At 41.2% G+C, this 14473-nt stretch overlaps 1 protein-coding gene across 1 annotated transcript in view; it reads right to left on the bottom strand.

Moving 5' to 3' along the window:
- Positions 1-3141: 3141 nt before the first annotated feature.
- Positions 3142-14473, bottom strand: part of BMP3 (bone morphogenetic protein 3) — a 29898-nt gene continuing 18566 nt past the window's right edge. The window contains exon 3 of the mRNA XM_008165686.4: positions 3142-9562. Coding sequence (XP_008163908.2) covers positions 9371-9562 — 192 coding nt within the window. The 3' untranslated portion in view covers positions 3142-9370. The remainder of the gene's footprint in view (positions 9563-14473) is intronic.

Here is a 14473-nt window from a genome sequence, read left to right as displayed (position 1 = left end):
AGGGACCTCGACAGGTCCTCTAGTCCAGCCCCCTGCCTGAGGCAGAGCCAAGTAAACCTAGATCATCCCTCACAGGTGTTTGTCTGACCTGCACGAATAAACTTCTAGTGATAGATTCCACAGCCTAGTTCAGAGCCTAACTACCCTTATGTTTTGATTCCCCCCCAATATCTAACTTAAATCTCCTTTGCTGCAGATTAAACCTATTATTACTTGTCCTACCATCAGTAGACATGGAGAACAATTGATCACTGTCTCTATAACAACCCTCAACATATTCTCAGTCTCCTTTTCTCAAGACTAAACATGTTTAGTTTTATTAACCTTTCCTCATAGGTCAGGTTTTTTAAACCTTTTATCATTTTTGTTGCTCTCCTCTGCACTCTCTCCAATTTGCCGACATCTTAAAGTGTGGTGTGCAGGCCTCACCAGCCCTGAGCAGAGCAGGACAATTCCCTCCTGTCTTACATATACCATTCCTGTTAAACTCCAGAATTATTTTTTTACTTTTTTACAATGCATCACAATGACTTGTACTCAATTTGTGATCCACCATACCCCCTCAATTACTTTCACCAGTACTATTGTCTAGCCACCATTCCCCATTTTGTAGCTGTGCATTTAATTTTATTACTACGTGTAATACTTTGCACTTTCTTAAATTTCATCTTGTTGATTTCAGACCAGTTCTCCAACTTGTCAAGGTAACTTTGAATTTTAATCCAAAATATTAGCAACTTCTCCCAGTTTGGTGTCATTCACAAATGTTATAAGCATATTCTTCACACATTATCCAAACCATTAATGAAAATATTGAATTGTACCAGACCCAGAAAAGGTCGCTGCAAAGCCCTACTTGATACATCCTCCCAGACTGATAGCAAACTATTGATAACTCTTCTTTGAGAACAGTCTTTCAACCAGTTCCAAACCCACATTATAGTAATTTCATCTAGATCACATTTCACTCATTTGCTTATGAGAATGTCATGTTGGACTCTGTCAAAAGCCTTACTAAAACCAAGCTATTTCATGTTTACTGCTTCCTCCCACCCACTAGGCCAGCAACCCTGTCAAAAAAGAAATTAGGTTGGTTTGGCATGATTTGTTCTTGACAAATCCATTCTGGCTATGTCTTATAACCCTGTTACACCCTAGGTGCTTACAAATTGATTGTTTAGTAATGTTCTAGTATCTTTCCAGGAATCAGTTAGGCTGATTGGCCTATACTTCCCTAGGTCCTCTTTCCTCCTACCCACCTTCTAAAGAGCTTGTTTGCCTTTCTCCATATTTTGACTTTTGTAGGATTCCTTTTTTATTTCCAGGTCATTAAATACCTCCTGATGGAGCCAGGGTGGCCTATTCTGCCTATCTTTCTTTCACATGGGGATAGTTTGATGAGCCATTAATATTGTCTCATTGAGAAACTGCTAGCTCTCCTAAATTCCTTTATCCCTTAGATTTTCTTCCCATGGGAGCTTACCTACCAGTTCTTTGCATATGTTAAAGTTTGACATAGGCAGAATCAAATCTAAAAATGTCAGTCCCTTGGTTACTTCCTCCACCTTCTGAAACAAAGTTGGCCCCAATATATTCCAAGAACTTATTAGACATTTTGTTTTGTGATTACTACTGTAGTTAGATGAGGCCCTGAAACATAAACCCTTGTATTAGAGGCCCCTAAGACCTGAACTAAAGTAATGGTCAAGACTTTGTAACATAAAGCAAAGTTAAGCTGTGAGCAAGAGGCAGGCCCTGCTCAGAGTCTGGCAAGGAGAGGGCTGATGTTGCAAAAACACACATACCTAAAAGGTACTGGACACTAGAGATAAAACCTATGCCAGGATTGTAACAGAACTCTCCGATACTAGCACATTCCACACAGATAAGCAGGAATATGCTGATCCATCCTAAAGACCAGTGCAAAAGGGTAATATAATGGATGGGGTTGTTTTGATCAAACCAACATGTACAAGTTGATAGGCAGCACCTTACTACATAGAGGGGTTGTACTTCAATACCTCAGCAATAAGGTGTAACTTGTTTGTACCTGCTGTATAAGAATGCACTCCTGAGGGGTTGTCTGTCTGGCCTAGGGGGCAGTGGTAAATCCCTATGCCTGAGCTGGTCCATTGTCAGGGAACACATATGTATTAGCAGAACTGTAGACACCTGATGCAGGGAGCTCGAGACTTTCTCATTTGGCAATAAACCTGGCTGGATGCCTTCATACCTTATTGGAGTTTGCTGTGCCAGCTATTTACGCAGAGCAGAGGACAGCACATGCATGCAGCTGACTTATCAACATTGGATAGAGCAGAGCACCACACTGTTGATGCTTGATGACAACTACCAAGTCTTGTTTGGGATATGTTTAAGAAATACTTCATCTACCTCCTCTGCCTGACTTGATGGTCTATAGCAGTGGTTCTCAACAAGGGGGTATCAATTCCTACAGATATTTCTAGTTTTTTGAAACAGGCTCCATAAAAAGCATCCATGAAGTCAGTACAAACTAAAATTTCATATGATGACTTGTATCTAGAGCAGTATAAACTATACACTGAAATGCAAGTAAATATTTATATTCCAATTGATTAATTTTCTAATTAGATGGTAAAAATGCGGAAGTGATTTCTGTATTTTGTCTGATTTTTGTAGGTTTTAAGTGAGGTGAAACTTCGGGTACATAAGACAAATCAGATTCCTGCAAGAGGTACAGTAGTCTGGAAAGGTTCAGAGCCACATGTCTAGAGTAGATCCCTTTTTTCTCCCCTTTTACCTTTACCCAGAGATTCCCAACTGGTCTGCCTTTCATGACCTACTGGGGATTGCATCACATTCAGGTGCATTGCTGTATACCAGTATACTAGTTATAGGCCAGATGCAAATCCCATTGAAATGGAAGCAATCCCCTTGCCTTCACTGGGCTGTGGATTAGATCCTATGCACAACAAAGGTGGTTATTGTCATAGCAGCTAACCATTAACTGAACATTCAGGGCCCACTCCCCAGCCATGATTTACTTCATTTAATGAATGCAATGTCTAGCTGAATTGTTGGCTGTGTTCCCAAATGCTGCATGTATAAAGCACTGCAGAGTAAATAATCCTTGGAAGACTCGAGTACACAAGAAGGAAATGAAATTTCAAAGTGATTTTATTTATTTTTTTCATAGCTTGTAGTGAGATTCCCATTATTGAAGGGAAACGATACATAGCGGGCAAGCTTATACATCAGTAGTGAAACGTGTCCTTCACAGTGTCACCGCAACGTGCCCTTGTGATCTTGTCAAGGATCTATCATTTCATCTTGCAACTGTTGTGCAAATTGATTTGTCTTAACAGCATCAAAAGATGGGAATTAAGGACAAGAAGGCAACAGCCATAAAATAAATTAAAAGCATCTGTAAAAGTTTTTTCCATATACAAATAACTTTTTTTGGGGGGTAACTATTTTTTTTACTTACTGCCACTGTCTGTACATACTAACTTCTAAACTAAAAACATTTACGAAGGTTTGGTTTGTTTACAAGGAGAAGAGGAGGGGTCAATACTTTAAAATGACCTTGCAAACTGCTGAGCATCTCCCAAGCGATGGGAACTTAAGGAGGTGGTCTCTTGGTACAGGGACGGGGGCCTTGGAGACACTTAGCACCTTCTGGCAGATGCTCAGTAACTTACAAGGTCAGGCCTCCAGAGACACCCACTCCTGCCACTCTTCACACAGAGGAGTGGTCTCGTTGGCTCTACTCCTCTGTGAGTAAAGATACTCACCTGGATTTGCAGGCTAGGCCTCAGATGCTGCACGCTGTGTAATACGCTAATAAGCTTCCTTATTTAGGCTTGAAGGTGAAGGGTGGTTCACAAGCCTTCAGCACTGACCTCACTCTGCTCCCACAGGGGAGCTTTACTGCGGACTTCAGGGGAGCAGAGTGAGGCCAATACTGAGTGCTTTTGAAAACCCAGCTAAAAAGGTATATGGCTGTCGCTCAAGTTGTTCTCGTTTGTGTTCTGAGCCAGCTGCAACAACAATGCACTAGCAGGAGATGCCATTTGTTAGCTGAGAGGCAGAGCCATTTACCAATGAACAGAATTACCAGAATATGGGCAGGGTGGTTACCCCAAACTGAACTAAGCAGGGGACTAATATTATTTGGAAAATCATTGTAAGGTCTGTATTGACGCATAACTATATACAGAAATTGTCCATGATTAATAAATGGCTAAGGAGACATTGCTTTATTCAGAAACCTTCACTGAGAGGTATGAATGAAAAAGTTTTGTACACAAAACACATCACTTATACACCCTTAACGAGAGAGGGGTTTCCTGGGGTGATTGCAGTGTGTGAATGTCAACATAGGTGAGAACAAAGGAGTGGCTCTGATGAAAGAGTTTGAGATGGTTATTTTTCCTTCTTAATGATAATTTGAACTTAAACCTGATTGGCATTGATGTAGTTAACACCTTTGAAGTCAATAATGTTAAACCATGAAACTGATCATCAGGTCAGAATCAGGCAAACTAGAGTTGCAAACATTAGACTAACTTAAGCTACTGATGGGGTAACCACTTTCAGTTGATGGTGGATGTGACCCCTGTTTTAAAAGTCACAATGCTTACAAAAACAACCACCATGGGACACAGTTTGAGACCTTATAATTAATTAGGTCTGGATTCTGCATTCAGTTACACCAAGCAACTGACAACAGAATTTGGACCTCAGATACTGGTTGAGACTGGGATACCAGAATGATACTAGCTTTAAAAATTTAATGTGTTACTAGGCTGACAGAGGTCTGGTGTGAACCACTGCTGTCTGGGATCTTCCTGCAACTGTCAGCTGGGAAACTGGTTACATGGCCAATACTAGTCTTGTACAGGAAGAAGCATTCCATGGGACTTCTGTTAAAATCAATGGAACAAATCACATAAATAAGAATGGCAGGACAGGACTTTCTTTACCCTTAATCACTACGAGCACCATAGAAGAGGTATCAAAAGATAATACATGAAATCCTACCACTCAACAGTGCTGTACAGACTCAATCAGGATGGTTTTAAGAAGCCAATAGGACCATTGAGTGCAATGGCATTTTGAAAAGCAGATTGTGAACTCATGTACCCTTTAAAAATTGAAGGCCTTTCCTAATAAGGATTTGACAGGAATGGAAACAGCAAGAAACAGGGCCTGGATTGCTTAACAATCATGTTCAAAGCCCAGCTCCGTGCTGTACTACTGAATATGAAAAATCTATGGCAGAGAATCGTGTCTGACTTCCTTCTAGGAGCTGGTAAAGGTCAACTCTCATGTTTGCATACTGAACAGTTATATATTACTGTAGCCCTGTTGTTTCTTTGATACACTTCTGTGGTGATTTGGAATTCTTTATTGCTGCTTTTGCAGGTACAGACCTGAGGAACATGAGGCCAAAATCCTGAAACTCACATAAAAGTTGTAAGTTCAGAGAGAGCCTGTGAAACAGATGAGCGACAGCCAGATTGTGCTCTCAGTTACATGTCTCTGCCAATTCAAAGTAACTGATGTTAATGGGAATGCTCTGGCTTGGACAGGTGTAACTGAGGGCATGTCTTCAGTGCAGAGAGAGAAGGTGTGTTCTTAACTCAGGTTAAAATGTCACTGTTCATTGAGGCATACTCCTCCCCGTTAAACTCATCCTTTTGGTCAGACGCAATGACCCTTTCCTGTCTTAGGCTCCAGGCTTACACCCTACTATATTCTTCTTTTGCATCATTACTAGAAGTCTGGGTGTCTTGGCCTACTTATATTATGCCTGCCTAACTGGTTGAGATGCCTTTTACATTGTGGCAGGATTTAGGCCCATGAATCTGTTGTTCACTCTCTTTCTCTCAGCCACACACAGCACATATAAAACCTAGGATAAGAATTCTCTAACATTCCCTCCCCACCCAAACTGCTGTGAAAAAAGTCTGGCTGGCTGTAGAATACTATTTTTCTCCATTCCAGGTTAATGAAGTCAATAGCATAAAATAGTCCCCATTCCTTAATAACAAGAATAAATGCTTTTTTTCTAATAAAAGTAGATACATATGTTGGCTGAGACAGTTGCATACCAATTCCTTAATATAGAACAGTTAGAATTGCAGGCTTTCTGGAAGGCTGTTGGTAAATAAATCATCCCTACTGTAGTGCATGGCACAAATTGTCTGCCCTGTAGAAGGAAAAACATTGCAATACTTACAAAGACAAATTTAGGACAAGTTCCATCCTCGTATACAGGTGAACTTCAATGGGAAGTGTGGGTGCATATCACAATAAAGAACTTAGTCCCTAATAATCATCAACAATATTACATGGGAAGAGATGGGAAAGAAACTATTTGTCTTCAGCTGGCACCTAAACCTAAAGGAAAAAACATCAGAACTACTGACTCAGTTACCCACTAATGCTCTACGCAATTTTCTTTTTGACAGTCTCGCTAATGATTAGTGACTAGAGCTGGTCAGGGTTTATTGTTATAGCAGCCATTGATTTACTTTTTTTTTGGATAAAAAATTGATTTTTTCTTTGCAGCTCGTAGGGAGGGAGTTTATTTAAAAACCATCTACTTTTCACTTCTGCAAGGGTTGATGTGTGCTAGCGGGAGCCAGTCCTGGGTCCGGTGCACTCAATGGCAAACTCCCAGTAGCTTCAGTGGATGCAGGATTGGGCCAATAGTTAACATTCAAGGTAATCCCCACAGAATATGGACACTTGGGTGCTTTGAACTGTCTTTTTAAATCTTTCCATTTACACTGTACACAGGATCTCTTTCACACACAGACAGACACATTTTCTACCACCAGCAGCAATTCAGGAATCTGCTGGGTGAAGGAAGGATCTTTCTGTCTGCATTTTTCTTCCCTTTGCGTCAGAAAAACGTGTGGTTCCCCCACCCCCCCAATTGTTCAGACAACTCACCACATTTCAGTGCTAACTCTTCTGCCACACATGGAAGTGCATCAAATATTAAGGAATTTGCACATGCATGGCTTATGATCACAGGGGTTGCACATGCCTGGTTTGCGTCTTAGAGGCTAACATTTCTACTGATCTGTCTTTTACAGTTCGTTGGAACTCTCCCTGTAGGGCAAGATTCAGAACACTTGAACTTTTATGACTTTAGGGACTAGATCCTCAACTTGTATAAACGGTCATAACTGACACAGCTCCACTGAGTTTAACTGAGCTTACACCAGCTGAGGATCTGGCCCCAATTCAGACCAACAATGAATGCGCTTAGGGCCCATAGGAAATTAAGGACTTAATCTACAATTTTTTCTTAAGCAAAACGCCCACCGATTTTTGACTGGAACTTTGTCTCTGTTTCCCCACACCTGCAGACACACATCAAGGTGACAAACACGATGGCATTGATGACGCAATAGTAAATTATCATTGGTCATTTTCAAACTAACCTAGAGCACCCACTGAAGCTTCAGGTAGGTGTCTACTCACTGAAACTCCTTTTTGAGGACTTCAGTACAGTGGGAAACTTGACACAGGTGCCATGGAGGGGTTTGGTCATGAGAATTTGTCCCCTGATTAGGAAATGTGAATATTTTATGATCAGTGATGCAGTTTCACAAAGTTAGTTACTGAGGTGGGTTTTTAAAAAAAAAAAAAAGGAAGGTTGGGACCAGAATTACATTTTAACAAATTAAATAAGCTATATTATTGTTCTTTCCAGTGTTGATCGGCAGCAGTCTCTTTCAAAAGCATCAATGTTTCTAGGTTTCACGTAGCTGAAAATGAGGAGTTGGGCAAATACCTCAAAAATGTTTCCATGAATATATTCCCTTCAATAAAAAGTGAAATCTCTCCAACTGTGTTTATGGGCCGTAGGATTCACTTTCTTCAGCTGTTCTAGCAAATGTATTTACAGGCAGGAATGTTCATGGAAACACCACATTTTGGGTATTTATTAGAGAAAACTCTCACGGAGCAAAGTTTGAACTGACAATTTGATTCTAAAAGCAACATGTATCCAGTAAGGGAATGGAAACAATACCATCTGACCTCTGTAACCAATCAAAACTAGCTAACAGACTAAATGTTGATCATCAAATAATCAATGAAGTTCATGCAAATAAGCTACAGATAAAGAATTATTCAGCAAATGTCATGTAACAATTTTAGACATTTATGAGTTGCTTAAGGACTATCTGCACACATGAGATAAAATATTTGTTCATTATTCAGCCAGCTGTGTTGTTGAGTATGATACTTGCATTTCGCTAGGCCGGTGATTTTTTAACCTTTTTTCATTTGCAGACCCCTAAAAAATTTCAAATGGAGGTATGAATCCCTTTAGCATTCTTAGGGTACATCTACACTACAGGGGGGAGTCTATTTAAGATACGCAAATTCAGCTACGTGAATAGCGTAGCTGAATTCGACGTATCGCAGCCGACTTACCCCGTTGTGAGGACGGCGGCAAAATCGACTTCTGCGGCTTTCTGTCGGCGGCGCTTACTACCACCTCCGCTGGTGGAGTAAGAGCGCCGATTCGGGGATTGATTGTCGCGTCCCGACGGGACGTGATAAATCGATCCCCGAGAGGTTGATTTCTACCCGCCGATTCAGGCGGGTAATATAGACCTAGCCTTAGACATAATCTGCAGCCTCCCAGGGGTCTGTGGACCATAGGTTGAAAATCACTGTGCTAGGCTTTTGGGTCAATTTTTCCCCAGTATACTCTGTGTGACATCACAACTTCTCATGTAGCATAACTGGGATTTATATTATCTAATCTGAGGGGAGGAATGTCACATGGGCTGAATTCTAAAGAACAAGCTATACAATAATGAATATACACGTGAAATCAATGATGTCAGATCAAGGAAATAAATGTTTACGTTGGATTTTCTAAGGCTCTTAGGATAAGTTAGATTTGTTCAGGTTATTTAGCACTTGCTGAGCTGTTCAGTAACCCAAGGCCTAGCTTCAAATGTATAATGTATTTCTTAATCTCCCTCCCCATTAGTCATTAGAAGAACAGACACAAAAAATCAAACAGCGGCTGCCACTTTCAAAGCCTTGTACAAAAATAAATCAACGTTGTCCTCCTGCCAGTTCCAAAAAATCTTGAACAGTCCTTTGTAAATTTCACTTTTCATTTGTCCATTACAACAGAAATAGTTAGCGCCAGTTGCTAAAGCTTACTTCTCAGTCAGATTCAAGGGTGAGTTAAGTTTAAGTTCCCCTGCCCGGATATCTCCATTCAGTATCTTCTCTCTTATTCAGGTTTGTTTATAAATCTATTTTTTGAATGAAATGCATTGGCGGGGGAGAAAAGAAAAAGCAACAGCTCAATTTAGACATTTCAAAGGGCTCATCTGGGATGTTATCTGCATGCACAGGACTCCACTGTCATGTTGGGGTAGACCTTAAGCACCACGTTCTTATTTTCATCAAAGAATAGGATGCTGAGAGAAGACATTTTGTCAGGGACGCAGCAAGGCTCAGGAATACCAGGGATGACCCCAACTGCTCTCACTATGCTCTGGATGGTGGCATGGTTCGATGGCTTCAAGACCTGCAGAAGAAAGAACAAGAAGAGAAGGAAATGTGAAGGTGCACGTTAAAATGGAACTGTATTGTTTACATGGTAACACTGCGCTTCATTGTTTGGGACAAAATATAGCCAATTCCCTGAAGAAAGACAGCGATGAGTCAAAAAGGCTAGCTAGCGGCAGCAATTCTGAGTACCTCTGTTCTCAATTGTCACGGTATATCCCTCGGGATATCTTCAGGGAATACCATTTTTGGATTAATTTTACTGGCCGCTGGGTGTCACTGTTGCTCTACAATTCAGCTAGAGTTTTCTTACTCTGAAGAAAGTGGCCCTTAACTTCTTGCCTTTTCAAGAGACACACCCCATCTAGGGGCAACGGCTGCATCAGAAACATATAGACCAGGACACTTTGTACTGATGGAAATGGTGGTGTACGTTATATGCTGGATGTAGCGTAGTCAGAAAAGCAGCGTAAGTGGGTGTAAATGTACCTCTGATTGTAACTTACACCATCATTTTACATCATTGCACAACTAGACCCAACAAATTCCATCAGTAGTAAACCTATTAACACTAAGGCAAAATTCTGCTCTCAGTCACTGGTGTAAACCTGAAGGTACCTGGAATTACATTTCTATAACTGAGCAGAATTTGGCCCACTGATTATAACTAGAAAACAAAATTGACTGAGCTAACTTCATTGCCCAATATGAGTAAACAAATTTAGAACAAGATTTTAAATATACTTTCATTTTCAGTAACCTATGTAGCAGTACTAGTAACACAGGAAAACACAGTAATACGACAAAACCCAACAAGAATATGATTTTTTTTTGTTGATACTGTCCTTTAAGAAAGATATTCAGAACTTCATTTTATAACTCATTTCAGACCTAAAACCTGGCAGTCACAGAGTTAAAAATACTCCTACTCAAATGTCAGGCAGGGTTCAGTGGGCCAAATATTCAGAGAGCCTGCAATTTTCCTGACACAAAAGATAGAATTTGTATCTGCAAAAATCAGTCACAGGGATTAGACATCTAACTACCTGATTTGCAGGCCCAAATGACTTTCCACGGAAAAAGCACTGGAACAATTTGGAGATTCTGGCTCATTATGTCATATACACAATATAATTAGGAATATCTACTTGTAGTTATGTTGGTGATGTGCAGGGATCTCCAACCTGCCTCCATTTAAGCAAACAAATGCCAACGGTATTCTTCTGCTTTATCTCAGAGACAGGCGATCCTTAAATTCCAACCACAATGAGTCAGAATGGACAGTTTCCATATCATGTTGCTAGAACTATTCTCAGCGAGGATAGGAATCCTTTGATGCAAGATTCAAAAGGATCCATTTGGGAACATTCCACTGTTGTTTTTTGGTTAGGGTTATCATCATCCAAACTTTTCTTCTTCTTCTCCAGATGTGAGAATCTATTCCTGCACTCTGAGAGACGGAGCAATGCATGGGACCCATCCTGAGTTCCCTTAACTCCATTTTAAGGTAGTTAAATTTGAAGGCAGTCAGGCTCACAACTTCAAACATATTTAGGCATCTAACTTCCACTGAAATCAATGGGAGTTAAGCGCTTAAATACCTTTATGGATCTGGGCCTCAGAGCCTTGCAAGAAGCTCTCTGTATCTACCTGCAGCCAGAGCCCCCCGCCCTTTCTTTCTTTTTTTTTAAACACAAAGAGTTCAGTAAAATTCTCTTTTTAATTTCTTGCAGGAAGCTTCAATAAGCTTTACATTATTATGATTTTAAATAGAACAAAACGACCTCAGAGCTCCATGTCCCCAGTGCAATAAGGCATGATGGAGTGCCTTAAAAGCCATGAATTCTAAGGAGAGCCCTCTTTACAGCCATAAGCCAAATATGGTTGAAAAGGGACTGCTCAAAAATACAGTTATCCAGACTCGGAGATCCTGCAGCGAGACAGCTTTTTAAAGAGAGACTGTGATTTCCTCTGCAACATTTTATAGAGCATTTAAAAATTTCAGTGCTCCCACAACTTAAGATTTTTGTATAAATTGTGAAGTCAGAAAGCAGGTGATAGATAAGGTTGTTCCAGACACACAGCTCTCAATGAGCATTTTGCACAAAAATCAAGGGGAGCTTATGGCCCTCGATGTCCGAGGGTCCCTATAGTTCTCACAAAAAAAATCAATAAGAATCCTATTATTGAGAAAATATCCACGATGTCTATTGGATTGATAGGAATTGAAAATGGATTTTCATAGTTTTGCTCAGCTTCTTATTGGGAGCCCTGAATGGCTCTTCGGACAGGGAACCTGTGCTACCCCAAACTCACTACATGAGGTGCGAGGCATTAGAGGATCACGGATTGCTCACCATCACTGAAATGGGGTCTAGGTTTAGGTAGACCTAAACTACCAGGGTCTAAGGTGGCGGCCGTTCTGCACTAGGAATGCTTCTCAACCGTCAGGAGGAGGGGACGTGAAGATTAATCAGTTTTAACAAAGTTGCTATTTGGTGTTTTATTTTAGTTTCCTAAAGACTTTGCATTTCTCCCCACTCTTATGGTTTCCTTTGGTCAAGTTTGAAACTATCAGCCATAATTATGTCATACAAAAGAGGAGAGCAGGGATTTACTGGTTTATGGTATAATGCCTGTCCTTAATAGCTGAGGTTTTGGTTCAGCTAATCAGTAGATCTGACTCCGTTTGGGTGGGGTTTTAAACTCAAACACTGGACTACTCACTTTGGATGGAGCACTGAAATACACAATTGCATCTCAATAACACTCTGAATTAAACAGATTAAAGTACAGGTCTGTTTACAGGATTGATTCCAAAGGTGCTCGGAGTAAAGGCCTCCCATGGGATCAGAAGGAGCTTTGGGTGTGGTGGATCATCTGGCAAAGGGTCTCAGTAAGTGTCAACATTATTTGGTACTGGGCGGATCACACCTATTTCCTTAAATATCTGAAATGTCTTGTGTGTTTCCCTCTAGCCCACAGAAAATACACAGCCCCTTACTCTTAAGGGTGGGATTTTCAAGGCGCTCAGGCTTGGGCTAACTTTGCTCTCATTGAAGTCAATGGACAACTTCACCGGCAGCAGAGTCAGGCCAAAGCGGAGCATTTTAAAATTCCCAATGGAAAGGGTTAAACTGGCATATACCCTGCATAGAGCGTGTTACATCATCTTCGCCTGAAGGCAGCCTGCTCTGTCTGGTTCCTACTAATGAAAAGCAGGCTGGATCTCACATGAGATTTTCTATTAGAGTGGGAGTGGCGTAAGGGAAAAACCCAGTAACCTCCAAGTGGCCAGATCTGTGAACGAGTCCAGCTGTGGTTAGGGCTGCACCTGCTAAGCTGCACGCATCCTTGAGAGACTTGCTGCCCAGTTGAATTTCATTATAGATGCATTAGGAGTGGAGAGAATGATGTCAGCGACCAGCTTTCATTCCTGACCTGGGAGAGGGACTGTCTAGCCTGTATGCTCTATGGTATTCTGCAAGTTCAGCACATGTGGGTTTGACAGCACTCTAACCATTTCACCGAAACAGGGAGAGGGTAAGGTTGGGAATTGGGGGTGGGGGTGGGAGGGGAAGAGGCGCATCTTTTGTTAATTACCCAACAGGTTCGTCAACCAGTCTAGATGGAGCTCAGTTCTCCTTCACCGAAGGACCGCTGTAGATCCATAAGCACAGATGAATTTTTGGTATTATCTGACAGCTACAGTATCAGTTTGCAAATGCACAGCTCTCATGAATGTCAATGGGAGTCGTGCGCATGGATCAAGAATACTACATGGATCTCAACCTGCCTGTTTCTCCTTGTCATGTGTTGAATCTTCATTCGCACTAAAAAACCAAAGTGGATTTTGGTTCACATGGTGCAAATTGTATTTCACACTGCACACGTGCACAACAGGCACAGTTTGGATCCCAAAATCAATGGGAATTTGCTGTCGACGTTCATGGAACCAGAGACATGACATTGTCACCTACTTCCATAATAAACTAGATACACTCCATTTGAACACAGGAAAGAGTTATTCAAAGGTCACGTTTAAGTTTACATTAAGGAGCCAATCCGACATTCCTTATATACCCCAAAGTGGGAGTTTTGCATGCTTAAGAAATGCAGGTTCAAGCCCTACATTTGTACCAAGTCTTTTAAAGTATGTTTAGAGATGAAGAATGGGTTTGTGGTTAAGGCACTGACCTTGGACTCAGGAGATCTGGATTTAGTTCATGATTGTCACAGATGTCCTGTGTGACACTGGACGAGTCATTTAATCTTTTTGTGCCTCATGTACCTGCTTGTAAAATGGGGTCAGTAGTCCTTTTTTGTCCATCTCATCTATGTAGACCTTAAGGTTTTCCATGGCAAGGACTCTTTCTTACTTGTTTGTACAGGGCCTATCACAATGGGGCCTCAACCTCAGTTGGGACTACTGGGCACAAAGTAATACGTACAATAAATAGCAACCATTACTGTGAAGTGCATTTAGTTCTCAGAACCAAATTAAGACCTGATGCAACTGAGCTCAACCCTCCGTGGACTCACACCTGCTTTCACTGAGCATGAGTCTGACTCTAAATGTTTAAAGAAGACTGTTAAGAAACCACTACGGTTTCTCAAGTAAATTGGCAAAAGATGGGAAGTCTTCTCCGATGTCTGGGTAAGCACACTGTCTCCCTTTAGCGTCTCTACACCTCAAATAGCAGCTTTGTTAGAACCAATTCATCTTCACTTCCCCTTCTCCAGACAGCTGAGCAGCATGCCTAGTGCAGAACGGACGCCACCTTAGGCCCTGTTTGATGGTGAGCAATCCCTTATTCTAGGTTTTGCACCTCCTGTAGTGATTTACACTAGTGCAGCGAATACAAACTAGTTCTGATAGTAAAATGATCACATCAGAATGGGAGGCTCGCATTTGCTTTTAACTACCAGA

This window comes from Chrysemys picta, chromosome 5 (assembly GCF_011386835.1).
Source record: "Chrysemys picta bellii isolate R12L10 chromosome 5, ASM1138683v2, whole genome shotgun sequence".
NCBI lineage: Eukaryota > Metazoa > Chordata > Testudines > Emydidae > Chrysemys > Chrysemys picta.
The sequence above is the reverse complement of the archived record's forward strand: the minus strand, read 5'-3'. Positions and strand labels throughout refer to the sequence as shown.